Source organism: Herpailurus yagouaroundi, unplaced genomic scaffold, assembly GCF_014898765.1.
Source record: "Herpailurus yagouaroundi ecotype Mexico unplaced genomic scaffold, PumYag 159, whole genome shotgun sequence".
NCBI classification, from domain to species: Eukaryota; Metazoa; Chordata; class Mammalia; order Carnivora; family Felidae; genus Herpailurus; species Herpailurus yagouaroundi.
Window position 1 is genome coordinate 10166256 of NW_024412400.1, and position 25567 is coordinate 10191822.

Genomic DNA, 25567 nt, shown 5'->3' on the forward strand with positions numbered 1-25567 from the left:
GGGCCCAGACCTCCACCCCCTCATCCAGCATGGACAAGGAGCCAGGAGACCGCTGGGGGAAGGGACAGGGAACAGCCGAACTGTGGTAGAAAAGTCTTTTATTCTATCAGTCAGGCCCCATCTGGCCTGGTCTGGGCCCGGGCCTGGGAACAGCTGAGCAGAACCCATCCCTCTCCCCTCTTCCTCCTCCCACCTACTCGGGCTTCTCTTTGTCCTGCTTCTGCTCCTCCTCTAGTGCTAGGGTTCGCTCTCGCTCCTTCACCAGCTGGACACCACAGTAGGTGACAAACAGGATGGCCAGAGTGGTCTGGGGGAACCCTGTGCGGGAAAGAGGTCATCAATGCGCAGGAGCAGGACCCCATCCTCAGTGACTCTTCTCATGCCTGTCCCCACTTGACTAGCCCTCCCTCTGAGTCCCCAGGGTGTTGGGTTGGGGTGGGGGCATTTCAGAAGGGCCAGAAGGTCACAGTCCTCAAGGTTGATGCCTGGCATTTTTTATAGCCACACCCCCCTTTCCCTCACCTGTGAGTAGCAGGCGCCTGGCAACCAGCTCTGTGAACTCCAGGCTGTTCAGGCTTACAAGGTTGTACATGATGATGGCCCAGAAGTTCATGGCCCCAAAGAGGGCCCGGACCCTGCGAGACATCTGCTCCGACAGAGAGGCCTGCCCAGTCCAGGAGAGCATTGGCAGTGGGGCAAGAGGGCCGGAGGAAAGAGGACATGGTTGGCCACAGGTCTTGCCCACATGGCCATCCCAGGTCCTGGGGATGGGCTTGGGCCTCTGAGAGCCCCCAGGTCAGCTCTCTCTCTCTCTTTTTTTTTTTTTCTTGATGTTTGTTTATTTATTTTTGAGAGAGAGACAGAGCATGAGCAGGGGAGGGGCAGAGAGAGAGGGAGACACAGAATCCAAAGCAGGCTCCAGGCTCTGAGCTGTCAGCACAGAGCCTGACGAGGGGCTCAAACCCACGAACTGTGAGATCATGACCTGAGCTGAAGTTGGATGCTTAACTGACTGAGCCACCCAGGCACCCCAGCTCCCCCTCAGTGTTAAAGATGAGGACACGGATGACCAGAGAGAGGGGACGGTCTGACCCAACACAGCCTGGTGCAGGCGCCCACTTCTCATAGAAGGAAGTGCTAGATACCCAAAGGGGGAGCCACTGCCCTGACAACAAGGAGGGTGTGCTGAGAAAGTTCTGGACGGGGGGCCACATGTGGCTGGAAGACTCTAGAGAGCAGCAGTGCCACCCCCTCTGATGACCCAGCCAACTGCTACCCCAGACCTTCCCCACTCACCTCAATTTGTGCTAGGGGCCCCGACTCAGCCAGCTTCTGCACCCAGAGCTCAAAATTGAGGCCAAAGCAGTTAAGGAATGACCACAGGTAAACAATATCACAAGGTCCAAGCCACAGAGTGGTGATGGCAAATGTGGCCACAGTGGCCCCCAGCTCCGGGATCACCTCGGAGTGCTCCCCACCAATGTGGTCATACACATACCTGCAAGAAAGGAAGGAGAAAGGACAAGCAAGAGTGTGGGTGAGGGCAAGTAGGAGATGGGCAAAGGATACACAACAGGGGCAGCCCTCCTCAGCACTATCACCCTGGGCACATTTTACCCAGAGGAGGCTGCCTCTCCTCTACCCAACTTCAGAAGGTGCAAGGCTCAGCTTTGAATTCCCTATCTCCTATTCATTCCCTAAGTGATCTCATCCAGACCCAAGACTTTGAACACTGCCTCTATGCTGATGAGCCCCAAATCTGTGTCTTTAGCCTGCTCCCTTGATCCATATATTTCCCTGGATATGGAAATCCATATCTCACTTGAATCTCTCACTTGAATGACTGATTCCCCCATCCCTATCCAAACCCGCTGCATCCTTGTCTCAGATAATGACACTTCCATTCATTCAGTTGCACCCAGAAGCCTCGGTGCCATTTTAGACTATCAAGTCCCCTCTCCACGTCCAAGCCAGCAAATTCTATAGGCTCCACCCAGTCCTGACCACTGCTGCCACCCCAATTACCACCCTCATCCAGCCGATCATCTCCTCACATAGATTATTGCAAGAGCCTCTTAAGCCATTTCTCTGCTTCTCCCTTTGGCCCCCTACCGTCCATTCTCCCCCTACAGCAGCTAGAGGTATCTTTTAAGAGTGTAAGATCACATGACTTCCACGATCAAACCCTCCCCCAGCGGCTCCCCATTACATTTAGAATAAACCACCTCTCAACTAAGTCTAGAAGATCCCTCCCTGACCTCATCACCTACCATTTCCCCCCTCATTCATGCATGCTTTTGCCTTACTGGCTTTCCTGTCCCTCAGATAAACACAGCTGGGTCGTGCCTCCAGCCTATGCGCTTGTTCCTTCTCTCTGGACTTCTCTTCCTCAGATTTCCTTATCACTCAATACTCTATTCAAATAGCTTCTCACAGAGGCCTGCCCGGACCACAGCTGTAGAAGCTTCTATCCTGTGGCCAGCTTCTATCCCATTACACTTGTTTTACTTTTTTCATAATGCTTACCACTCTCTAAAATTATCTTATTTATGTGTTTGTTTACCTGTTTATGGTCTGTTTCTCCCCACTAGACTGTAAGCTCCATGAGTTCAGGGTCTTTGCCATGTTCACTGCTGTATCCCCAGTGCCTAGAACAGTGCCTGGCACATAGTAGGTTCTCAATAAATATTTGTTAAACAAATTCAGTAGAAGACCCCTTGAGTAACTGGCCTCACCATGACTTGACCTCTTCATTGCCAATGGCTTCTTCTCCACATCAACTCAGCCACCCACTCCCATGGACAAACTCCAACTTTGTCACCTCTTGAGATTTCACTCCTTCCTAATTACCATTCTCGACCAGCCCCTCCTGATGTGGCCTCCCACCTCCACTTCTTCAATTTCACTGACCCCTCTGCCCCTTCCTCATCTTAAGACCCTATCTTTACCACCATCTTTAATGGGCTTAAATTCAATGAGTCATCATTATAAATAATCTAAAACCCTGTATCCTTCACTTCTTCCTTCTCACCCATCTGAGAGAGCCCAATCCCCCACTTTCTCCTCACCCACACCCAAGAAGCTAAGCCCTAATAAGGAAAATCTGACACCTTCACATATTACTGTCCAAAAATCCACTACTTTCAACCCTACCTGGGCTCTCAATGCCACGGTTTCTCTGGTCAGCTTCGTCTGCCATGCTCTGCAGTGGCTATGCCACCCTTATCTCGCCCACAACTTGAATGGGTGTGGTGGGCGAGCTAGGCAGGAGGAAAGCAGACACAAAGATGCTGACTCCCTCCATGCCCAACTCTGCATCTCTCAGCTGGTGACCTTGCCTCCCACTTCATGGAGAAAACCAAAGCCTTCAGGTGGATCCCTTACTGCTCTACACTCATGTGCCATTCTGCTTCCATGATGGCTTCTCTTCCTCCTCCCTGTCCCAAAGCCAAGCTGCTGCCTAGCTCTGGTTCCATCACCTCCCAGAGACCTTACACTAACAATCACCCCTGTATTCTGCCTCCCCAGCTTATACTTCTAGCAACCAAGCACGTCCCATTGTTTGCTGTCTTAAGACACCTCACCTCTCCCTTCAGTCACTCCTCTGTGTTCCCCCCTCAGTAGCTTCCCCAGCAGCATCTGACCCAGCTGCCCCCACAATGCCTGGTTGGTCTCCCTTTGTTTCCAGGCTGTCATGTGGTCTTGACCGTTCTGCCCCTCTGACCATGCCTTTCAGTCCCTTCTACGGTTCTCCCTTTTCCCCCAATGGGAGTCCTTCCAGCTCCAATCTCAGCTACGCTTAGTCTCCTCTTCTTTGCTCTCTCTCCTGGAGACTTAATGCACTCCCAAGGACCAAAGACTACCCTCCCACATTCATGACACTCAGAGCTGCATCAGTTGGCCAGACTTCTCTGGACCCCAGACCCTCAGACCCAACCACCTCTCTGAACCTCCACAATGATGTCTCCCAGATCTTACCAGACATTTCTCACACAGAACCCCTCTCTGGATGCCGCACCTCCCAGATAGGAATCTGGGAGTCATCACCCTCTCCTTCCCAATCCCTCAATCTATGGCCAAGTCCTGTCCAGGCTCCCCCTGGTGTGTCTCCAACCATTTCTCACCTCCAATGCCCCCATCCACGTCCAAACCTCTGTCTTTCACCTAGACCTCTGCGACGACCTCCTCCTTGCTTCCTCTGGCCCAGGGCTGATCTTTTAGAACGTGGACCAGTCTCTGCACTGCCCTGCTCAGACACCTGGCAGTTTGATGTGACCATTGCCCCACCCCACCCCAACTCACTTGCAAAGCCAGTCGTTGATGCCACGGTCGAAGTGCCTGAGGGAGGAGAGTGGATGGGTGTCATCAGCCCGTAGCAGAGCTCCAGGGGAGTGGGGGAAAGAGGCTACGGGAAAGTGGGGGTCCCCGTGGCATGTCCCCGGGATCTCGCACTCACGTTTCCGCGAAGACGTAGAGTGCGGTGATGCACTTGGGAGGCTGGGGTGGGTCCAAGTGGTCAAGGCGAGCCACGGTGTTGACCACGCCGAAGAGCACGGCCGCCTTCACCCAGTCGTACACCAGGTTTGAATAGGCTAGGCCAGCTGGGGACAGGGTGTCGTCACTGCCTGGGGGGCGTCGCGCGGGTCTTCGCTCCCCGGATCCCCAAATCCCAGGAGGGGTGGCGCAGAGCCAGGGTCTCCCCTACACACTTTCTCCACAGTGCGTAGGGGAGGTCCTTGCACCCGGCCAGCCCGCACAGAGACCCCGTCCCTACTTCCTGGGGGAGGAGCTGGACTGGGCCCGCCCAGGGGAGACCCCTTCCCGGTTGTGGAAGTCAACCCGAAGGCCCAGTGGGGCGGGCTTTAGCCCCAACCGCTCTGGCCTTGCAGAACAAAGCTATCTCCAAGTCCCCCGCATTTCAAAGAATAAGTCCCCATCCCCCCACCCTTGGATAGGTGCTGTGCCCTCTCAGGGTGTCAGCTTCCCCAGCTGTGACGCCATGGGGGCGCAGAGGGTCTTTTTGTCTTTCCCAGCCCCTGTTCTGGCCCCACGCGCACCCACCGAGGGCGCTGTCCGGGAGGCGGTTGGCAAACTTGAGGTCGCTGGGGATGGTGAGGATGTAGAAGAAGTGGAAGAAGATGTCCACGGCCATGACGGCCACCACGCTGAGGCCGGCCTGGGCCCGGATGCGCCACAGCTCACCCTCGCGCCTCACCGGCTCCACCTGGCTCATCTGGGGGATGCCAAGTGTCTGAGTGGGGAGGCAAGCCTTGCCGGAGGAATCCTTTCTGAATGAGGAGGCACCAACTGCCCGGGGATCCGAGGCTGAGGGGAGACGCGGCTTCATCCTGGCAGCCTTGCCCGAGAGTGGAGACACTTCTCCACCCGGTGATCCTTGTCTGAAGGGGGAATGTGGCCCCATGCTGGGGTCTGAGGAGGCAGGCCACCACGGCTTCATCCTGGGGTCATGCCTGAGGATGGGGACACAGCCTGCCCTGGGAGTCCTGAGATGGGAGCCCCTCTCTGAAGACCGGGCCCCAGCCCTGCTCTGGGGGCCCACAGGGTGTCCTCTCACCTGGGTGTGGAAGCGATCAAAGGTCATGATGGGCCCGAAGAAGAAGAAAGGCAGGTAGAAGTTGTACTTGAGCAGGTCAGCTAGGGAGTAGCGGCGATCGGGGTGGGCACAGCTCTCCAGTGCAAAGCTGGTACAACGCAGCACTGTGAAACCGCTGCCCCCGTGGAACAGCACCTCTTGAAGATCAAAAGTGCCTGTTACAAACCCGCTCTGGATGGGAGAGAATAGGCCGCCAGCTCACCAGGTGCCCCGTCTCTGGGAAGTCCACCCAGCTTCCCACAGGGGCCCAGCCTTGTCCTGCCCCTTCCTGTCTTGCCCAGAGTCAGTCAACACTGGCCACTGAGGGCTAATTCATGTTAAGTGCTTGGACAGAGCAGGAAATCACCTGTCCCTGCTGCAGTGGATGGGGCCACTTTGTGGGCAGGTCTATGCCACAGTCAAAGGCTTGGAGACAGGTGGGAAAGTGAAGGAAATGCTTGGGAGACTCAGGAGGTAAGGGCTCTGGATGGAGTGAGAAGTTTGGGGTTCTATTCCTGCACCCTCCACCCTTGCTGCTCCCCATTGCACACCTGCCAGGAGATTAGAGGATCAAGCTTAAAGGAGGCAAGGCTGGCCAGGCCAAGGCCGAGACAGAGCCAGGGCTGGCCCAAGAGTGAGGCCACATAGAGGCTGACACAGTGGCCAAGTAGCAGCAGCAGGTACCAAGGACCCATCGTGCCCAGCACGGCCAGGGCCCCATACACGGCATACATCCAGGAGCGGAGCTGTAGACAGGGAGAAGGAATGGCTTATCTATCCATACAAATGGAGGTGGGACCCCAACCCTTGTAGCTGAGGGGGAGTTGCAGGGGAGGCTAGGGTGGCCCAGTCCAGCTCACCTGGGGGGCAACCATCGTGCAGAGTTTAGCAAACAGCACATGTCCAGAGAGGGCGAAGATGATGACATTGCGGAAGGAGGTGAACCACATCACCCACTCGAAGTCAGCCACGTCCTGGGGCAGGCCCGGGCAGGTTAAGGAGGGGCAGGGGGCAGGATGGGCTGGCACTTTGGCTGATCAGAGTCCCAGCACCTCTCCAGCCCCTGTATTCTTATGCAGTAGAGGACAGCAATAGCTGAGGTCCTTGCCTTCCCCAGCCAGGTAGGTAGAGAGGAGTGAGGGGCACCATGTGAGCTGCCCTGCCCCTCAAAGCTCCCCTTCGGTCCAGCATATTGCCTCCCATTACACCATTATTGCATTGTTCCTGGGAAGGGTGGTTCTGGAGGCCCCTGCTGAAGCATGTCTCAATTTATTTGCTAAACGAACAGTGTCTGGGTCAGGCTTGATGTGGCCCCAGGAGGACACAGGATGGGCCAGTGGAGAAACTGAAGGCATTGAAGCTCAAGCCACAGACCCTCCCCACTGTGAGTCCTCTGTTACATGGGAATATCTGGAATAGGAGAGTCAGGAAGGGTCTGGGATGGGAGAGACATGCCAAGGGTAAGGGACCTCAGTCAGGGATCCTGGGGCGTAGGACCTACCATCTTCCGGCCAATATACTCCCAGCCAGGTCGCACAGACTCCCGGAAGGCCTTCCGGTGGGCCCCATCTGAGAACGGAATGTGGCCTTAGTGGGGGCTGGGGAGGACTCCACTCACACACACACACACACACACACACACTCACACCTGCCCCTACAGCAAGGCTGATTCCCACCCTAGAGGCAGGGGAATGGGTCTAGATCGGTCTCTCTCTCTCTCTGCCTCTGCTTCTCTCTGGGTCTCACTGTGTGTCTGGGGCCAGGTCTCTGACTGTATCCCCGAGTGTCTGAGTCTCTCTCTCTCTCTCTGTGGCTCTGTGTGCTGGTCTCTGTAGTGTCTCTGCATCTGTCTCTCCCTGTGACTATGCCTAGCTCAGCCCAACCCCCTGGGCCTAGGGAATATGTTGGCCTTGCTGGGTGGAACCCTGAGGCCCCAAGGGGAAGAAGGTTCCCACCCTCTGCTCCAGAGCCCGGCTGTTACCTTGTGAAGCTTCTAGGAGGCCCCGGCCAGCATAGGCCAGAGCCCCACTCAGCACCAGGGAGTACAAGCCCAGCTCCGCCGCGGGCAACGCTGTCTTGATGCCCATAGCCTGGATGGTGCTGGGGGAGACAGATCGAGTGAGGGCACTGCTGCCCCCCTGCCCTGCCTAGCCCCATCTCATGGTGCCCCACAAAGGTGATGGGGATCCCATTCTGAAGAGAGATTGCCCCTCCTGCCCTTCAGAGATCTCATGCTATTATCCTCCCCTCCCCTCTCCCCATTCCTCCCACACCTGCCAACATCCCGTGTCCCTTCCTAGCTGCTACTCCCACTCCCACCCTGCCCATTGAAGGCTCTTGAAAACATAAGCTTCACTCTCAGCCTGTCTGCCTCATCTTCGCTTAATCTTTCATACCTCTCAGGGAGACCGGTCCCCACCTTTTGCTCAAACTGCTTCTGCCAGGGCCTCAGATAACCTTCATGTGGAAGAACCCTATATCACCTCAATCATGTTTCTGGCCCCAAGGGTCCCCACACCCCTCAGTAAGCCTCCTTTAGCTCCTAATAATGCCCCACTCACCTCAACATCCCCTTCTTTGATTCCCACACCCCTCCAGAGCTGCCTTTACTTCCCTGAGAGCTCAAGACCCCCAAGGTCCTGTCCCCAGCATCAAGCTTCCTTACCTCTCATGCAGCCTCCAGCCTTTCACTGACTCCCATTGCCCCAACCAGCCTCTGAGCCCCAGTCTGCCACTTCCCTGGTCCCTGCCTGTGTCCGTGGCCACACCAGCCCCACTCTCTCAGTACTTCTGTATTCAGGCCCTGGATACAGGCTGGAGGCGGTGCTATTTGAAGAGGTGCTCCAGGGTAGTGGGTGTGGGGCCAGGCAGGGCCAGGCGGGCACCAGGGAGGGTGCTGGCCACTGTCCAAGGTGCTGACTGTTATCGGGCTCACGGTGAGCCTAGCCACTCCCTCCTTCCAGGGCCTAGTTCATCCTCAGGAGTCCTGCTGGGCCATCCCTTCCTATCCCCTCCTAGACTGCAGCCTGGCCTGGGGCCTTCCCAAGGGTGCATTGGTTAACAGACCCAGGGCCAAATTAAAGGGAGAAACATGTATAGGCACCTTCTTGGCCTGGGCTGGGCCAAGAGGTGGCTGGCATGACCATGTCTTCCACCCTTGATCCTCCCCCAAATCTTCCTTACCAGCACCACAACCAGCTCTCCTGGGCCCCCAGGGTTGGCATTCTCCCGACTACATAGATAGAGGGGTCATGGACCAGAGCGGGACAGGGACCTGTCAAGGTCACACAGTGAGCCTGGGACAGGATTGTGTGTTCTCAGTGAGCTGTCTGGAATCTCAGATAAGAGAAGAGCACTGCTGCCCCTGCCCATACAAGGGGGCTTTCCAGCCTGACTTCTGCACTGTTGGGCTGAGGGCTGAGGCAGCTCCTCATCGGCCAGGTGGGGGTAGGGAGGCCTGGAGGATCGGGTTATTGGAGCAGGAGCTTGAAACCGGAGCAGAGTGAAGAGCCCGCGAAATAGCTTTGTCAGCTGCCTCCCACTTGCTACTTTCCAATTTTAGCTCCCCATGGCCGGTGCAGGGTGTCTCCAGTGAGGCCCCTGTGAGCAGGGCCAGGGCTGGCCCCCGGCCTCGGACCTCTTCCGATAGACCCCTGGAACCTAGGCTACCCTGTGGACACAGGGGTGCCCCTGCCCCCTGGTCCTGCCTACCTTAGGTACACCTGGGGTAAAAGACTGCTTTGGGTTCTGAAGTCTGGGATGAGGGGCCTGAGGTGGGCTCCGCAGGTCTCAAGGACCCCAGAGTGGCTGCATCCCCAGATGGCACTGACCTTGAGGAGGTTGTGAGGGACCCTGGCACACTGCCCACCTCGGGCTCCGGGGTCCTGCGTCCGACCTTGCGTCCGTCCGACCAGCTAGGCTCTGGGGCCACGGTGGGGTGTGTCCAGCCCTGGGGTCCCCACCCCCTCAAGGCTATGAGCGGTGAGTGGTGACAGCAGGAGGAGGGTGGAGGAGGGCAGGGAGGAGGTGGCCTTCCTGGAGCGGAGCTGAGCAGAGTGGAGCAGAGCCGAGCGCTGCAGAGCTGCTGGCCACAGGGAGCCGCAGGGAGGATTGTGGGGGGGGGCAAGGGTGGGGGAAGGGGTGGCCAGTGGCATAGGCTCCAACAGGGACACCTGGGCCTCACTCCAATCTGCCTCTTCTGGTCTATAGAGCCTGTGTCTCCCTCTCACTGCTATCCAGGACTCCCCTCTTCCAGGAAGCCTTCCGGACAGCCCCTACTGGCCTTGTGCCCTGCCCCCACTGCACACACACACACACACACACACACACACATGCACACTTCATGCGCAGCTCTGTACTCTACCCTGCACCTTTACATGTGAACTCCCAAGGGCCGTCCCAGGGCAGATCCATCTAGCCCCCTGCCCTGGTTCATTTCATCATGCCAAGAGTCCTAACTGGCCAGCCATCAGTGCCTGAGGCAGGACTGGCTTAACTAGCAGGGCTGGAACTGGCATGAGACATGTGGCAGAGGGGGCCCCATACTTCAGCCCTGTCCCACAGGCAGTTGCCCAAGTGGAGGGGTGCTGGCAGGGTCACTTGGCAAGGCTTAAATATGTATGTGGAGTGGCTGGCATCCTCTTGAGTGTCCCTAACCGACTGGGAGCTCTCTGGGGGCAGTAGGACAGGGCCCTCACTCACAGAAGGGGCAGCCAAGGCCTCAGCCCAGCCTTCCCAATGCAGAAGGGTACCCTGAAGAACCCACAGAGAGGACAGGAACATCTGCTAGTCTCCCTTTAGGATGAGAGCCTTGAGTCTAAGGGAGCTGTATATACTTGTGCCGTGTCTGTGGGGGCCTGTCCAGGCATGTGCAGTGAGGAGGGTCTGGGGTCGGTGGAAGAGTGGCGTTGAAGGAGCTGTGTGACTGAAATAAATCACAGGACAGGTCCCGGAGCTCCTGCTGACCTCTGGACCCCAGCCACAGGCTCAGCTGAGGATGGGGAAGGAAGGGGCTCTTCCTCCCCCCTCCCCCAGCAGGGCAACTTCCAGAGCCCGACCAAGGTCTGGGAAGGGGAGAGAGAGTCCCCTATCCTCCCATAATGCCCTTAGGCAATGAGCTCCCTTCCAGGCAGACACACTGGCCCAGAGGAAGAAGCAAGGAGACCCCTGCACACACACCACACAGAATGACACAGTGGCCTTCGTCATGGTGCCTGGACCTGAGAAGTGCACGTGGAGATTACTGCACAGTATAGGGGCTGGGTGAGGGCTGCAGCTGGGATCATGGGTCACACTGGAGGAGGGATGGATACCTGAGCCAGACTTCAGGGCTTAGGGAGGGCTTCCTGGGCAGGGGTGGGGTGCGGCACACCCAAGTGGAGTCCTGAGGTAGAGTCAGTGGTTATTAGAAGGGTAGTAAGTTAACCCCAGTAGCCAGGCACGGTTCTAAGGCTTTACATGGACTCTTTAATGTCACTACAAACCTTAGGGAAGGTGTTAACCATTTCCCCCAGTTGATAGAAAAAGAAACTGACACCCAAGGAGGTCAGCCCCATAAGCTTCTGGAGCTGATCGCTCTGCAGAGGCAAGAACCCCATTCACCCACCCTGGGTGCAGGCCGAGACCAGCCTGGGCATGCCAGCCAGTTCTCACGAGGCTTGAAGAGAATGGCTCAGAGACGCGGATGGGTGGTTTGGCTGCACATGCAGAGCACAGGCTCAGCTAGCTGACTTGAGCCTGAGCCCAAGATCTGCCTCGCTGGTGGGATCCACTTCTCAGAGCCTCAGATCCCCATTTGTAAATGAGCCTGCTCTGTCCTTATCGGGCTTTGGGGGGGATTCCATGACTCACTCCATGAAGGGCCTGGCTCACTGAATTGCTCGTGAAGAGAGCCACAGCTCCCTCACTCCAGAGGCCCAGAGAGGCAGAGCTCACCCAGCAGGAGCTGTGCGCAGCGGGGTCTGCAGGGAGCCTGGCATGTGGGGAGGGCAGGCTGGATAGAGGGCTAGAGAGGCCTCTTGGACGTGGCACCGGACAGTCCAAAGCCAGCCTCACCCCGTATGAGGGTGGTGGCAAGGGAGGGTGCCTGCCGTGGCCAGCCCACAAAGCGAGGGCAGGAAGTCGACTGGGCTTAGATCAGGACAAAGGCCTGGGTCAGCTTCCCAAATGCTGCAAGGGCCACTGGGAAAGATACAGTGGGCAGGGGGGCCAATTCTCTCAAGTCCCAGCGTCCCCTTTCATTTCCCAGTGTATTGTTACTCAGAGTAAAAATGTGTGGGAAGTATCCTGTGTGTCTATAATTGTGTTTTGTGTCTGTTGTATGTGGGGTCTGTGTATGTGTTGCCTTGCATGTTGTTTGTGGTGTGTTTGTTGTGTATATACGTATGCCGTGTGCACTTTGCATGTGCATGTGCATGTGTGTTATGTATCTAGTGTGTGACGTGTGTACTTTGTGTGTGTGTGTATGCAAGGCTCAGGGACTGTAGGCAGTGCCTGGGGAGAGGAGGTGGGGTAGCTTGGGCCTCGCTGGGGATGGAGATGGAGAGAAGAGGCTGGTTCTGGCCACTGCCTATGGGGGCACAGAGGAGGACCCCCACTGCAGGCCACCTTGCCCTGAGCTCCTGAAAGCAGGGGAGGGGCCCCATGGCAATGGAATGTATTTGGGGTTGGAATCAGCCCGAGCCAGGCTGCGACCTTGTCCAGCTCAGCTGTAGTGCCCCAGAGGCCTTCACAGGGACAGTGGCCAAGCCACACCCACAGCTCAACCAGGTCTCACCTGTCAGTGCCGAAACCTGAGCACCCAGGCTCGCAGCACCTGCCTGGGGTGCGGCCAGGGAGAGTCCTCACGTGAGGCCTCTCCCCAACCCAGCCTCTTCACTTGTCCTTGTCCCTCCGCCCTCCAAGCACCTGTCTCTCTCCTCCCCCTACTACTTTTCAGCCCCAGGAAGGGACCTCAGCATTGTCATCTGTGAAAGGCAAGTCCAGCCCACCGGCTGCCTACCTGTCTGGGGGCTGAGGAGTTCCTCCTCAGGGTCCCAGGGGCAGGTGGTGCTGCTCTGGAGGGGCCACGGTCACTAAACTGCACAGACTAGGCCGCCCTACCCCCGACCTGACCCACTTGCATTAGATCCCCAGGGCCCCAGTCCTTGGCCCCTTTGACAACCCCTCCCTTCCTTAAAAAGCCTGCTCCCAGGCTCTCCTGGGCCTTCCCCTTCCACCCTCCACCTCCCACTCCTCGGGGAAGTATGGACAGCCCCCTCCCCCCCAAACCCCAGATCTGGACAACGAGCCTGGAAGCCTCAGCAGAGAAGGTGAGAGGCTCTGAGGGGCTGCATTCTGTGTGCATCCCACCCCCACCCCACCCCCTCCCACTCCATCCCAGCCCTATTTGCCATGCCTCTGACTTGACCAGGGGCTCCCCGAAAACAGCAAGTCAGATCTACCTCTGGACCACTCACAGGCCTGAAGAGGCTGGCATGCCGGTGGCACTCCCCACCTGATGGCCGGCCGGCTGAGTGGATGGCGGCCTGTGAGTCTGTCTCCCCCACTGGCTGGCGGGGCACTTCCTAGAGCTCAGGGGCCATGTCTGTCTCACCCGACACCCCCCGTGCCTGGGGCAGTGGGGCGGCTCAAGAGATAACCAATACCAAGGGCTAACATTTATTAAGTACTTACTGTGTGCCAGCCACTGCTCTAGCACTCGACCCTTTTCAACTCAGCGACTCCTGAAGAGGGATTCTGACGGAGGATGGAGCAGACTTGGTCTAACTAAGCTGGAGTGCTGATGGCAGGTGCCGCAGCACACAGCTCCGCGGCAAAGCTCTCAAGGCTGCCTGTAGAATCTGTAAATGGAGACTGTTGTCTTTATGTCCACAGGTGGCCTAAGCAAGGAGTGAGTGCCCGGACTGACCTCTGCAAGATGCCAATTAGCCAGTTGACCCCAAAATGAGCAAACAAGATTTACTATGCCCGATGGCAGTCTTTTCTGGCCTCTCTCTCTCATATGAATCCTGTTTTATCTTTGTGGAATGAAATCAATCTATTGATACATGTGCCTTGTACAGAAGTGAATGGCAACCGAATAATCAGCTAAATGTCTTTGAGCTGTTCTTTGACAGCTCAACAGCCCTTGACGGAGGTTTCTAGTTCTGCCCCCATTTTACGGATGAGGACGTGGAGGTTCTGGGAGGTTAAGTAACTCGCCCAAGGCCACACAGCTGGTGAATTGGAAGAGAGATCTGCCCCAGGCACCACCCCCATTCAGACCCCGTGACTTGACACACTTTCCTTTCTCAGATGCACCCTTGACCCAGGAAGGGCAGCAAAACCACCCTTGAGCGGTTAGAGTGTGGGTTATGCCACCCTGTGCTTCCCTGACGTGACCACGCTATCCATCCGTGAGGAAGGGTAGTTGGTCCTCTGCCTGCTTGTCCCTCCCAGGTACTTCCCCAGGGGCTGGAACCTGCACACAGGCACTCGGACCACCCTCGGGGGCTCCCCCCATGCCTGCAGGGGAAGGTACTGATCACTTGGTCTGGTGTCCTGACTCTGCCTTGGGCCCACTCCTCACGGTCACACAACGTCCCCTCTCAGCACAGACCCTCTCAGTCCCTCCGGCGCTGCCTGGCCATTTCCCTCCACCAAGAACTGGAGGAGAGATCTTCCTTTCCAGGGACCCTTAGGACCCCATCAGGACTGCTGCCTCATCCTGTTGGCCTTCACTTGCCGAGGAGCCTCTAGACCTGTCACTCCAGGCAGGGTCCGGGGCTTCCTGACTGTGGGGCAACACAGAGTACCTCCATGGCCCCATCCCCGAGGAAGGGCCTGAGCAGACAGGGTCCCAGGGGCCCCAGGTGGCTTCCCTTCAGGAGGAGGTATTTGCACGGCATGTGCCCCCACATCTGTGAGTCACTGTGCTAGTGACTGGTCTTCACGTGTGGGAGTGTGAGCACAAGCCCGTGTCTGGGGGTGTGAACGCCGCTCACGTATGGCTGCGTACTCCCGGGTGTAGGTATTTGTGTGCATCTGTGCCTTTGTGTGGGCCTGTGTGCACACAGGTGTGGCCAGGGGGTCTGGTCGGTGTGTGTGGCTGTGGATGGCTTTCCTTAGGGCCACCTCTCCCCATGGCTATAAGTGCAGTGAAGCAGGGAGTGACCCTGTGACAGTTACAGAGGGACCTGGGGGCTCTCCTGCCGCAGCCCTCCCAGTGCTCCCCTGTGTGGTCGTGAGGGAGGAACACCATGCCTTTGCCTGGGCTCGCTGCCTCGGAATCCTCCTGCCTGGAGCTCCTGCCCAGCTCCGCACCTGCCCTCCACCACCAGCATCCACTAGAGGCAGCCTTTTTGGAAGCAAACGGAGGCGACCCCCGGAGCAGCTGGCTGAGGGTGGGCACTCCCGTCCTGGCTAATTGCTCAACTGGAGGGTTAAATGTTAGCCCAGCTTCTTTCTATAAGCCTCAGTTTCTTCATCTGCCAAATAGGGTGACAAATCCTTGGGTTACTAAAGGACTAGATGGGGTCAGGTTTCCACAATAGATGCTCACTCACTAGGACCTGTGGTGACTATGAAAATAATCATTATTATTACAAGTCTGAGGGTCTGCATCTAAGGAAGACCCCTGAAGAGCGGGCTGACAAAGTGGCTGGGAGCACATGTCCCCAAGGCTGCAAAGGTTGGGGGTGGCCACGGATGGAGCCATGGAGGGGAGAATGGGGGGTATATGCCCTGGTCGGGGGGGGGGGGGTGGGGGGGCCTGGGTGGCCTGAGGGACGCTCCCAGCTGGAGCATGAAGGGCTCGCCTGTGCATATGGAGCCATGTGGGCAGACAGGGACTCCCAGCTAGGTCCTAGGACAAGGGTGGTGAGCACCTGCCCAGGGGACCGCCGTCTGTTCACAGCCGGCTTGTTGTCCAAGAGCTCACGCCGGTGCTGAGCAGGCAGCTGGGCCTCCTCCCCTGCCGTATCCACGCCTGTCCAGGGTCTCCGGCAGGGCTCAACCAGGGTTTTTCCTTTGCCCTCCTGGTCTGAGATGTTGGCTTTGGTCACCCTCGGGGAACCTCTTCTGGGAGAAGGGGCTGAGCTGGTTGCCCCAGGTTGGCTGCCAGAGCAGATGGAGTCGACAGAGCCTCATCCTCTCAGAGCCTAAGGCTGCCTCATCCAGCCAGGCTGACACTGAGCCACCGTCCTAGTGCTTGTCCGCCTTCTGCTGCCGCAGGGCCTGCAGGAAGACCCCTTTCACCTGGCCCAGGGTCTCGTGGTACATACGGAAGTCCTCCTCCTTGCCACGCAGGGCGCTGCCCAGGGCGGCCTTCAGCATCTCATTCTCCTCCGCCTGGACGGCCAGCCTGGGCCACATGAAGAAAGGGCTTAGCGTGGCCGTGCGGGCATACATGGGGGTGCGTGCATGTGGAAAGGGCGCTGGGAACAGGGCTGCTGGCATGGTTGTTCTTTAGGCTCAGGGTTCTCCTGGACCCGTCCCCTCCTCCCACAGACCCTTGGGGGAATACCATGTGGGATTGTTCTCTGGGCCCACCCACAGCCCTGGGCCTGGCACCCAGTATCCCCCCGAATGTTGGCTGCCTCAAGGAGGAGGACTACTTTGTAAAGGTCCTCCCCATCCTTCTTTGAATACCATGGTCTCTGACCCTGAAAAGTTTGAGTGAGAAAAGAGGGTTTAGCAACCCACACTTGGTAAAACTTCTCTTGGGACTTTGAGGTCATCAGGGATATGGCTGGGTCTCTCTGCCCTCTGATTGACAGTTGCTGAATCGCAGGCCCAGAACCCAGGCAGGCCGACCTCGGGGCAGACAGAAGTCAAAGGGGGAGGGACACGATCCTTCCGCCCATCGAAGCACCTCCACCCAGACAATGCCACCCTCAGGAAGGTGGGGCAAGAGAGCACCTGGTGGTCAGCTCCTCCATCTGTGATTCCACGGGCACGTTGGAGAGCTGGGTGAAGGAGGGGTCCTTCCTTTCACTCCCGTTCGGGTTGTGCCTGGTGTTGGAGGTGGGCAGACCTGTGGGGCAGTGGCAGCCACTTTCTGTGATGACGCCCTGGCCCTGTGTAAATGCTCTCCTTCTCTCCTCCTTCCCCACCTCCACTGCCTATTTCCTGCTTTTCCATTTGCTGAAACATTATACTTCCTCCAAGATGAAGGACAAGGCATAGCATAACATATACGTTGTCAAATCACTATGTTGGACACCTGAAACTAACATTGTGTGTCAACTATACCTCAATTAAAAAAAAAAAGGTTTTTTTAAGATGCAGCACGAGGGCTGCCTCCCTCTAGAAGCCCTCCTGATGCCTGCTCTGCGTTCCCTTGGACTCAGGCCGTGCTGTCTGCTACGGCCCTGATTCTGCTTGTCTTGTAGCGGGGTGGTTCCTCTCGTTATTGTCTCCAACTTTGCACTTCACAAGTTTCTGGAAGGCAGCTGGGACTGAGATCTGCCCTGCACACTGAGCCTGAGTCTAGACCATCACTGCCTCTGATGCCCTCACACCACTGGACCCCCACCTCCAGAGCCAACCCTGACCAGCAGCTCCCTACATACCTACAGGGGATCCAGTGTGGCCAGGGCCAGAGGCCACAGAATGCTCAGAAAAGGAAATCAAAGCCAATGGGTAGGGAATTTGGGCAAATCACAGCATCAGAAAACCAGTGCTGAAAAGGCCCTCAGAGGCGGCGTGGTTCTCAGGGATAGTGTGGCCCAGGGAAAATCGCCTGGAGTCAGTAGACTTGGCTTTCACCCCCTTGCTGTGTGGCCTCAGGTAAACCATCAACCTCTCTGAGCTGGTTTTCTCATCTGTAAAATGAGGATGATAGTTCTTGCCTCTAGAGCTTTGTGAGGCCGGGTGAACTCACATTTATACCTCAGGACCTATGTGATCTGACCACCTCTTTAGTACCTTGTCACTTCTTTGACCTTGCCTCATATTCCCCTCCCCTCTGGCCGGCTGTACTCCGGCCTCACTTGCTGTTCCTTCAAGCCTCCAGCTAAGCTCTCACACAGTGCCCTTGCACTTGTCTTCCCTCGGGTATCTGTGTGCTCATCCCCCGTCCCTGCCATTGTCTCTGCTCAGATGTCAATTCTTCCACGAGGTCTTCACTAGCCCCCTGTCCCTGATGGAAACCAGCTGCTCTCAGCACCTCCTATCACCTCCTCTGACTTAGCATGTCTTTTAGTGGCTTGTTTGGTTATTATCCATCTTCCCCACTGGAGTGGAACTGCTGTGGAGGGACCAAATTCCAGAGTCAGGTCTCCTCATTCTACAGATGGGGTGGTGCTCTGCCCATGTCACAGGCCAGCAGGTGGCAAAGGCCACATGAACACTTTTTCTCAGGCAGCTGCCCCTTGCTATTTGGGCAGAACCAAAACGGTTTTTCCTGCCGTGGCTTAGCACCCCCTGGTTAGGTTACTCAGGAGGTAAGCCCAAAGCCTAGAAATACCACCTCCCTAGAGGACCTGTTCCTGAGGGCCCAGGAGAGTCAGCAGGGTAAGTTACAGGGACCTTCCCCAGCCTGGATTCTCAGCAGCTCCTGGAAGGCCCCTTGAGTCCTGGGCCCTGCTGGTTGGAGAAAGGAGAAGGGTACAACTCCTGCTTTGTGCCTCACTTCTGGCACATCCTTCTGAAATGTTCTCATCTCATCTGGGCTGGGGACAAAGGTCTGAGTGTCCTTGCTAGGGGACGGCTGGGGGATGTAGTGGAGTGTTGAGAGACAGGGCAATGGGGGTAGCACCTCCCTCCAGAGCCTGTAGGAGGTTGGGATGGGGACGTCAGAGGGAGGCAGGCCTGGGCCCTCCACACTAGCGATTCTTCCTTCTTTGGCTTCTCGTTCTGGCATCCTGCACCCCCATCTGGCCACAGCCTCACAAGAGGCCGACGCTGCTGGTCCAGGGACGGCACCTTGAGAACGACTGGGTTACAGCACTAGATCTTTTACTTTAGGACAACAAAATCTCCCTGTGCAGCTAGGTGTGGTCAGGGGGTGAAGGCAGCAGTGACACGAGCAACCTTAGGACCATGCCCTTAAAAGGTAAGGAGCAGGACGTCCCTTCCCTCCTGCCCTTCGTGCTGCTGCTGGGGAGGCCGAAGTGGCCATCTTAGACCGTGGAAGCCGCATGTTGAACATGACGGCACACAAGACAGAGAAGCCTGGTCCCCAAGCCTGCGGAGAAGCCACTCCATCCCTGCTTATGCTCTGCTGCTGTAGCAAGCAGAGAGGGATTCTTCTCCCGGTCAGCCCCTGCTGCTGTTCTGGCCTCCTCAGCAGGCCAACTTCGCCTCATGACCAACTCTAAACAAAGTCAGCTGGGGACAGAGGGTTAAGGGCTGGGGTGGGGGTGACAGGCAGTGGTGGTGGTAGCTGAGAGCGTTTAGCAGAGGCACTGCCACTTTTATGAGGGCTCACGGGTGGGCTGGGTCAGAGCCACGTGGGCTGATGGCCTTCTGGGGCTCCTGGCTCTGAAGAGGAGGTCTGGGGAAGGAGACACCCAACAGCACGGGCAGGCTGAGCTCCGCCCCGATGGAGGCCTCCGCTCCCCCATGCTTCTGGACGGGGCTGAAGTGGTTGCCGCTGGCGGGCTCTCCCGTTAACGGCAAGGCCACCCCCTGCGGGCTGGGGGCCCTGGGCCAGCCCCTACCTGCTTTGCTCCTGGGGGCTGCTCTCTGACAGACTGACGTCCTCCCAGGCTCCAGGCGCATCTTCTCCAGGTGTTGCTCCAGCACCACGGTGCGTTGCCGTTCTTCCTGCAGCTTCTTCTCTGATTCCAGAAGCTTGCTGTTGCTCTCCTCCACCCTGGTGATGAGACAGGAGGGGCTGCCGTCCATCTGCCGGGGGCAGGCAGGGGCAGGCAGGGGGCAGCCCCCGGCCCACCTGCTCTGGCCCTCAGAGAGGCAGGCACATCGTGCCCTGGCGGTGCTGTGACCGGTTCTTTATTTTTACCGCAGGAACCGAGGAACGTGCGTTTGAAAACCATATAGTTCTCTCCAAGGCTCAAAATGAAAAGCTCGCCAGCCTCTCGCACTCCTGCCCACTCCCGTTTCCGGCTCTCCAGAAGCAATCACTTAGAACACTTTTAGCTGTTTCTCTGAATATTTACTGCCATATTTCTACAGATGCCCACGCTGCTATTTTTAAGGTTTCAATATAATCTTTCAATTTCCTGTCGTGCAACATGAGAATTTAGTTTTATTTTGGCCTTCTCCCCTTACCAAACAGAATTACCCCTCCGCTTCCCAGTGTAGTTACATTACCATTTCCCAGCTGAATTAATAGTAGGTGGTGTATTAGTTTTCCATTGCTGCTGTAACAAATTACCACAAACTTAGCAGCTTAAAGCAACACACACTTATCACCTCACAGTTCTGTAAGCCAGAGGTCTGGCAGGCTCTGTTGGTTTCTCTGCTCCAGGTTCTGGTGTTGCCTGACCTGGGTTCTTACCTGGAGGTTCTGGGGGGAAAATCCACTTCCAGGCTCATTCAGTTATTGAAGGGATTCAGTTCCAATGGAAGGACTGAGGTCCCTGTTTCCCATTGGCTGTTGGATGAGTGATTTTCATGTTTCAGAGGCCACCTGGCCCTCTCCATCTTCAAAGCCAACCAGACACCCCTTAGCATGCTTTGACTCTCTCTGACTTCTTCCACGACATCTCTCTCACTGACCCCAGCTGGAGAAATTTCTCTGCTTTTAAGGGCTCAAGTGATTAGATTGGGCCCACCTGGTAATCCAGGATAATCTTCCTATTTTAGGGCCCATAACTGTAATTGCATCTGCAAAGTCCCTTTTGCACATATCATAAAGTAGTCACAGGCACAACAGCAGCAAGCAAAGGGCATAGGGGACAAAATCCTGTCTACCACAGGTTACGTTAGAGCGATTATTTAGACATGTGGCACGGTAATGATCATGTTTTCTTATTTAATTTTTTGCTTTCCTTGGGGTTAGTGATTGCTTTCTGTTTATTATTATTTATTGTTATTAGTCATTATTATGTTCTGTATGTCTATCCTGAGTTCTTGGGACTTGAAGATATTGCTATTCGGCCATTGCACCTGAAGGATTTGTTTAATCCGCTGGGGCTGGGCCTAAGGTCTTTCCTGAGTCTAGGTATGGCATTCCAGACTTTTGTGATATGAAAGGCTCAGCTAGAAGGCCAGCACTCCTGAAATTTAGCCGAAGCAAAGGGTCGTATACACATATGCAAATCGGAGTGGAGGCCTGGAAATTTACAGTGTTGGAGGAAGTGGTAAGAGTCAAGAAGGAGCACAATGGTGACAGTTATGAACAGTATACAACTGCTAACACAAAACTGTACAATAACACAGTTATACAGCTACTACCATGACTTGTTCAAGCATGTTCCTTGAGACTTAATTTGCAAGAGCAAAAAAATTAAAAAAAAAAAAACCTATAGGCCCATCAACAGGGGGAATACAGGACAAGTGGCAAATATTCATACCACGGAATGTGACGGAATATGACAGATTGTCCTGTTCAACACAGTGCAGCCTCATGTCCACATGTAGCTGTTTTAAGTTGAAATTAGTGAAGATGAAACAAAAAATTCAGTTCTTCAGTCACACTAGCCACATTTCAAGTGATCAGAGCCACATGTGGCTAACGGCCGCTGCATTGGACAGCCGAGCTGCAGAACACCTCCGGCATCAGAGAAAGTTCTAACGGACAGCACTGCTCCGGCAACAGGAAAGAAGGAGGCAGAGCTACGTGTATAAACACGGATCTCCAGACTGTAGGACTGGTGAAGAAAAAAACAAGTGCCACAAGAATATATACAATATAATGCCATTTATGTAAATAAAGGATAAATAAATCATAGTGGATTCGCGCAGTAAAAAAACTCCTTAACCATAAAAAGGATGTGTGCTGATATGAAGAGGATGTCTGAGATTTATTACTGAGTGAAAGAAGTAGCAGAAGATTATGCATAATATATGACCTAATTAAAACATTTATAACAGATTAAAAATTTAAAACCAAATAGATACTAGTGCTAACGAAATTCAGCCAGTGAGCTGAAAGCAGGGGTCTGCAGCAGTCACTGACTGTCGTCCGTGGGTGAGGGGCTTTCATTTTCCTGCCGTGTATTTCAGTAATGTTTGCATTTTGTTTAGGTTCGTGATAGGGGAAATAAGAAACTAACAGCAAACACCATATAAATGGTAAAGCACTTTATGAAGTCTGACAACGTTTAGGAATGATCGAACTTTTGGTTTCTCCTCCCAAAATGTGCCGTCCTCGAGGAATCTTGATAAATGTCACCACCGCCCATAGAGGTGCTTGGCCTAAATACCTGAGCGTCATTCTTGCCTTCTCTCTCTTCCTCACTGCTCTCTGCTTCCAATTTATCAGCAGGCTCCACAGCTTTTCTTCTAAACACACACAAAAGCTCAGATCCTTCTCATTCCTCCACCTGTGGCCTGGTCTGGAGCTGCTCCTTCTCCGGCCTCTGCAGATTTCACTTTCTACTCGACACTTCTCACTGGTATTCTGAGTGTTCTCTTTTGACCAGTCTGCATTCTCACCGATTTGTTCTTCTTTAATCATTTACTGGGCTAATTCAGCTAGATTCATGTTTGCCATGGCTTTCTAACAGCTCCCTAACATCGTGGGCATCAACCTCATGACATGCCAGATTTTTTGTTAATTTGCCTTTTTACTTTGTAATTGATTTTCATTATATTTCAAGAGTCTGACCAAAGTGACCCAAATGGCAGTGTAAAGTGAACAATGTTAAGTAAGGCAAGTCATTAGTGAATGTTTTCATGTTAAAAATTTTGCTTTCGTGAGGACTTTAAATGTGGGGATGCTCAGATGAGGAGGTCCCCATGCCCAGGAACTAATTTAATATAAATGATACAAGACCTTTATGGAGACAAATGTATGTAATATTACTTATTACATACATAATACTATATACATAATTCATAAAAAGCTCTTTACAGATGTAAAGAAAAAATATAAACAACTCTTTTTAAAAATGTGCAATAGTATGAATATATATTTAACAGAAAAGAACATGTGAAAGGCTGGAAACATGTGAAAAATATGCTCATCCCCACTTTTAGTTATAGCAAAGTAGATAAAAACAACCATGAGATAATAGTGTTCCTTAATTAGCTTGGCAAAAACATTATGCACTGATAAAACTTTGTAGACGTGACGCTATGGGGAAATGGTGGATAGTTCACGTCATTGGTGGGAATGTAAACGAATTCATTTTAAAATGGTAACCTGCCATTATTTGTAAACATCTAAATGTACACATTCTATGACCCAATGATTCCACATTTAGAAACCTAACAGTGGTATACTCTTTAAATTTTTTTTTCAACGTTTATTTATTTTTTGGGACAGAGAGAGACAGAGCATGAATGGGGGAGGGGCAGAGAGAGAGGGAGACACAGAATCGGAAACAGGCTCCAGGCTCTGAGCCATCAGCCCAGAGCCCGACGCGGGGCTTGAACTCACGGACCGCGAGATCGTGACCTGGCTGAAGTCGGATGCTTAACCGACTGCGCCACCCAGGCGCCCCAACAGTGGTATACTCTTAACAAAAATGTAAAGATGTGTTTAGTGTGAATCCATCTTTTAATAAAAATGTATGTGCATATATGTGCACATATGTATACACATATATTTGCATATACATTGTTGGATGTGCAAAGAAAACATTTTAGAAGTTCTGACAGTTCTTTTCTATGAGAAATGGGGAGTGGCAGGTTGGAAAAGGAGGCTTTTTACAATAAGTAAGTATATGTTTGTAATAGAAAAACTAATAAAACTTCCAATCACATAAAGCAAGGATTTAAAAAACTATTTATTTATTTTGAGAGAGAGACAGCATGAGCAGGGGAAGGGCAGAGAAAGAGAGGGAGAGAGAGAATCCCAAGCATGCTCTGCACTCGGTGTGGAGCCTGACTCGGGACGGGATCATGACCTGAGCCAAGATCGAGTCTGATGCTTAACCGACTGAGCTACCCAGGGACCACACAAAGCGGGTATTTTGAGGCCAATGTTGAGTGTAGAAGCTGTAAACGTGGGCTCCTATAAGGCAGCAAGCTGCAAGGAAGCTCCCTGTATAATTCTGGAAGCCTCAAAAGAATGCCTTGTTTGCAATAAGAGACTTAGACAAAATCCATCTGTAAGCTGGGGAAGTGGTAAGGAAGCTTGCAATCTACTGGGCCTTAAATGTGTTGGTGGGGAAGCACCGATCATGAGAAAATTGAACCACAAGGCCAGCACTTCAGGTGCTCAGGAAATCCTAAACCAATAAAGTACCACTCAGAGACCACTGACACCCCCAAAGCTCCACAGAAACAAAAGCAGAACCATTCTGTAGGAGCACTTTCATAACCCAAGAATTCCCACAGGAAGGAAAAAACAATAGCATTGAAGAAAAGCTTACAGAAACAACACAAAAATACAAAACACATAGAGAAATAATTCACTGTGAGGGGGAGGTAACAGACGTTACTTAGGGTCCCAAGAAGTAATGAAGATGATAGAGTAAGTTTCAAGGGATGAAGTAGGTTTCATATTATTACAAGGAGAAAAGCAAGAAATCTTAATGAAAGAACAAATAATATAAGAAAGAGAACAGGAGGGGTGCATGGCTGGGTCAGTGGGTTGAGCATCCAACTCCTGATTTCAGCTTGGGTCATGATCTTGTGGTTCATGAGTTTGAGCCCCACGCCAGGCTTTGAGCTGACAGTGTGGAGTCTGCTTGGGATTCTCTCTCTCCCTCTTTCTCTCTCTCTCTCTCTCTCTCTCTCTCTCTCTCTCTCTCTCTGCCCCTCTCCCTGTTCACTCTCTCTCAAAATAAATAAATAAACATTTAAAAAGAAGAAAGAGAACAGGGGGTTTTACACAAAAAAGAGCTGCTAGAAATGAAAATTACAATTATTAAAATAGGTTTCATGGCAAATGAAGTGTAGCTGAAGAGGTTTAATGAGATGGAATGCAGATTTGAAGAAACTATGCAGTTATCAGCCCAAAATATTGAGAAACTTTAAGAGTTGCAGAGGAAAGAAGGTCTAACATAGGCTGACTAGACATTTTATTTTATTTTACTTTTAAAGTTTATTTATTTTGAGGGAGAGAGCAAGTGAGCATAAGCAAGCAGGGGAGGGGCCGAGAGAGAGGGAGAAAGAGAATCCTGAATCCCAAGCAGGGTCTGTGCTCAGCAGGGAGCCTGACGCAGGGCTCGATCTCACCGAACCCTGAGATCAGACCTGAGCTGAAATCAAGAGTCAGTTGCTCAACCCACTGAGCCACCCAGGCTTCCCGATGAGGCATTTTAGATGAAAGGAACTGAAACAATGGGGAGAGGCAACACGTGGAGTGCGTCCTTGGCAATGTATAGACTGAAGTCCTCAGAAAGAAAAGGCATACCAGTTCCTAAGTAGGAAAAATAAAGCGAAATACAATACCTAGACACATCACAGGGAGACTTCAAAATACCAAAGACAAAGAGAATATCTGAAAAGACTTCTAGAGAGAAAGGACATAACTAGGAAGGAACCACAATCAAACTGATAGCAGATTTCTTTTTGGCAACAATGGATGTTCAATGACAATGGGCTTTCATGGCCTCCAGCTACCAAGAATTCTGTGTCTAGGGAAATTGTCCTTCAAGAGAAAGGCAGAATAAAGATTCCAAAGTAAATAAAGACACAGGGAGTTTACCATCCACGTAGTCTTATTGAACTAAAGGACGCACTTTGGTAAGAAGGAAACTGAACCCAGAGGGGAGATTGAGATGCGAGAAGGAACAGTGAAGGAAGACATTTTTAAATACGTTGGCCGAAGTAAAGGGATACTGACTAATTTTTTAAAAGGTGAATTTGGAGGGTTAATTTTGGAGGATTTTGTAAAAAGAATGTGCTGTAATAGACAAATATTAGAGTCCAGTAACATGGAAGACACAAAAAGGGGAATCAGAATTAAACATT

At 53.6% G+C, this 25567-nt stretch overlaps 2 protein-coding genes across 11 annotated transcripts in view; both read right to left on the reverse strand.

Moving 5' to 3' along the window:
* Nucleotides 1–81: 81 nt before the first annotated feature.
* On the reverse strand, nucleotides 82–19342 carry HHATL (hedgehog acyltransferase like). Of its 7 annotated transcripts, none has more exons than XM_040479951.1 (12): nucleotides 19237–19342; nucleotides 7575–7693; nucleotides 7095–7162; nucleotides 6454–6567; nucleotides 6145–6339; nucleotides 5576–5785; nucleotides 5062–5233; nucleotides 4457–4601; nucleotides 4303–4338; nucleotides 1297–1498; nucleotides 523–664; nucleotides 82–318 (listed from the first exon to the last, which is right to left on the reverse strand). In XM_040479951.1, the coding sequence occupies exons 2-12, from the start codon at nucleotides 7678–7680 to the stop codon at nucleotides 194–196; spliced, it is 1515 nt and encodes a 504-aa protein (XP_040335885.1). In that variant the 5' UTR covers nucleotides 7681–7693; nucleotides 19237–19342; the 3' UTR covers nucleotides 82–193. The 7 variants fall into 7 exon arrangements, with proteins under 7 accessions (XP_040335885.1, XP_040335884.1, XP_040335887.1 ...); XM_040479950.1 differs by lacking the exon at nucleotides 19237–19342 and adding an exon at nucleotides 13268–15033; XM_040479953.1 differs by lacking the exon at nucleotides 19237–19342 and adding an exon at nucleotides 9424–9731.
* CCDC13 (coiled-coil domain containing 13) overlaps nucleotides 15146–25567 on the reverse strand; it is a 54088-nt gene continuing 43666 nt past the window's right edge. For all 4 annotated transcript variants that reach the window (XM_040479943.1, XM_040479945.1, XM_040479942.1 and 1 more), the window contains 3 exons: nucleotides 19237–19391; nucleotides 16493–16607; nucleotides 15146–15935 (listed from right to left, as the gene is read on the reverse strand). In XM_040479943.1, coding sequence (XP_040335877.1) covers nucleotides 15776–15935; nucleotides 16493–16607; nucleotides 19237–19391 — 430 coding nt within the window. In that variant the 3' untranslated portion in view covers nucleotides 15146–15775. The remainder of the gene's footprint in view (nucleotides 15936–16492; nucleotides 16608–19236; nucleotides 19392–25567) is intronic.

What these genes read in the sequence shown, in the direction of transcription:
- HHATL (XM_040479951.1), bottom strand. Translation starts at nt 7,680, where the DNA reads ATGGGCATCAAGACAGCGTTGCCCGCGGCGGAGCTGGGCTTGTACTCC. An exon ending in TTGATCGCTTCCACACCCAG is followed by an intron (nt 5,234 to 5,575) that starts GTGAGAGGACAC and finishes GGCATCCCCCAG; the next exon opens with ATGAGCCAGGTGGAGCCGGT. An exon ending in ATCAACGACTGGCTTTGCAA is followed by an intron (nt 1,499 to 4,302) that starts GTGAGTTGGGGT and finishes CCTTTCTTGCAG; the next exon opens with GTATGTGTATGACCACATTG.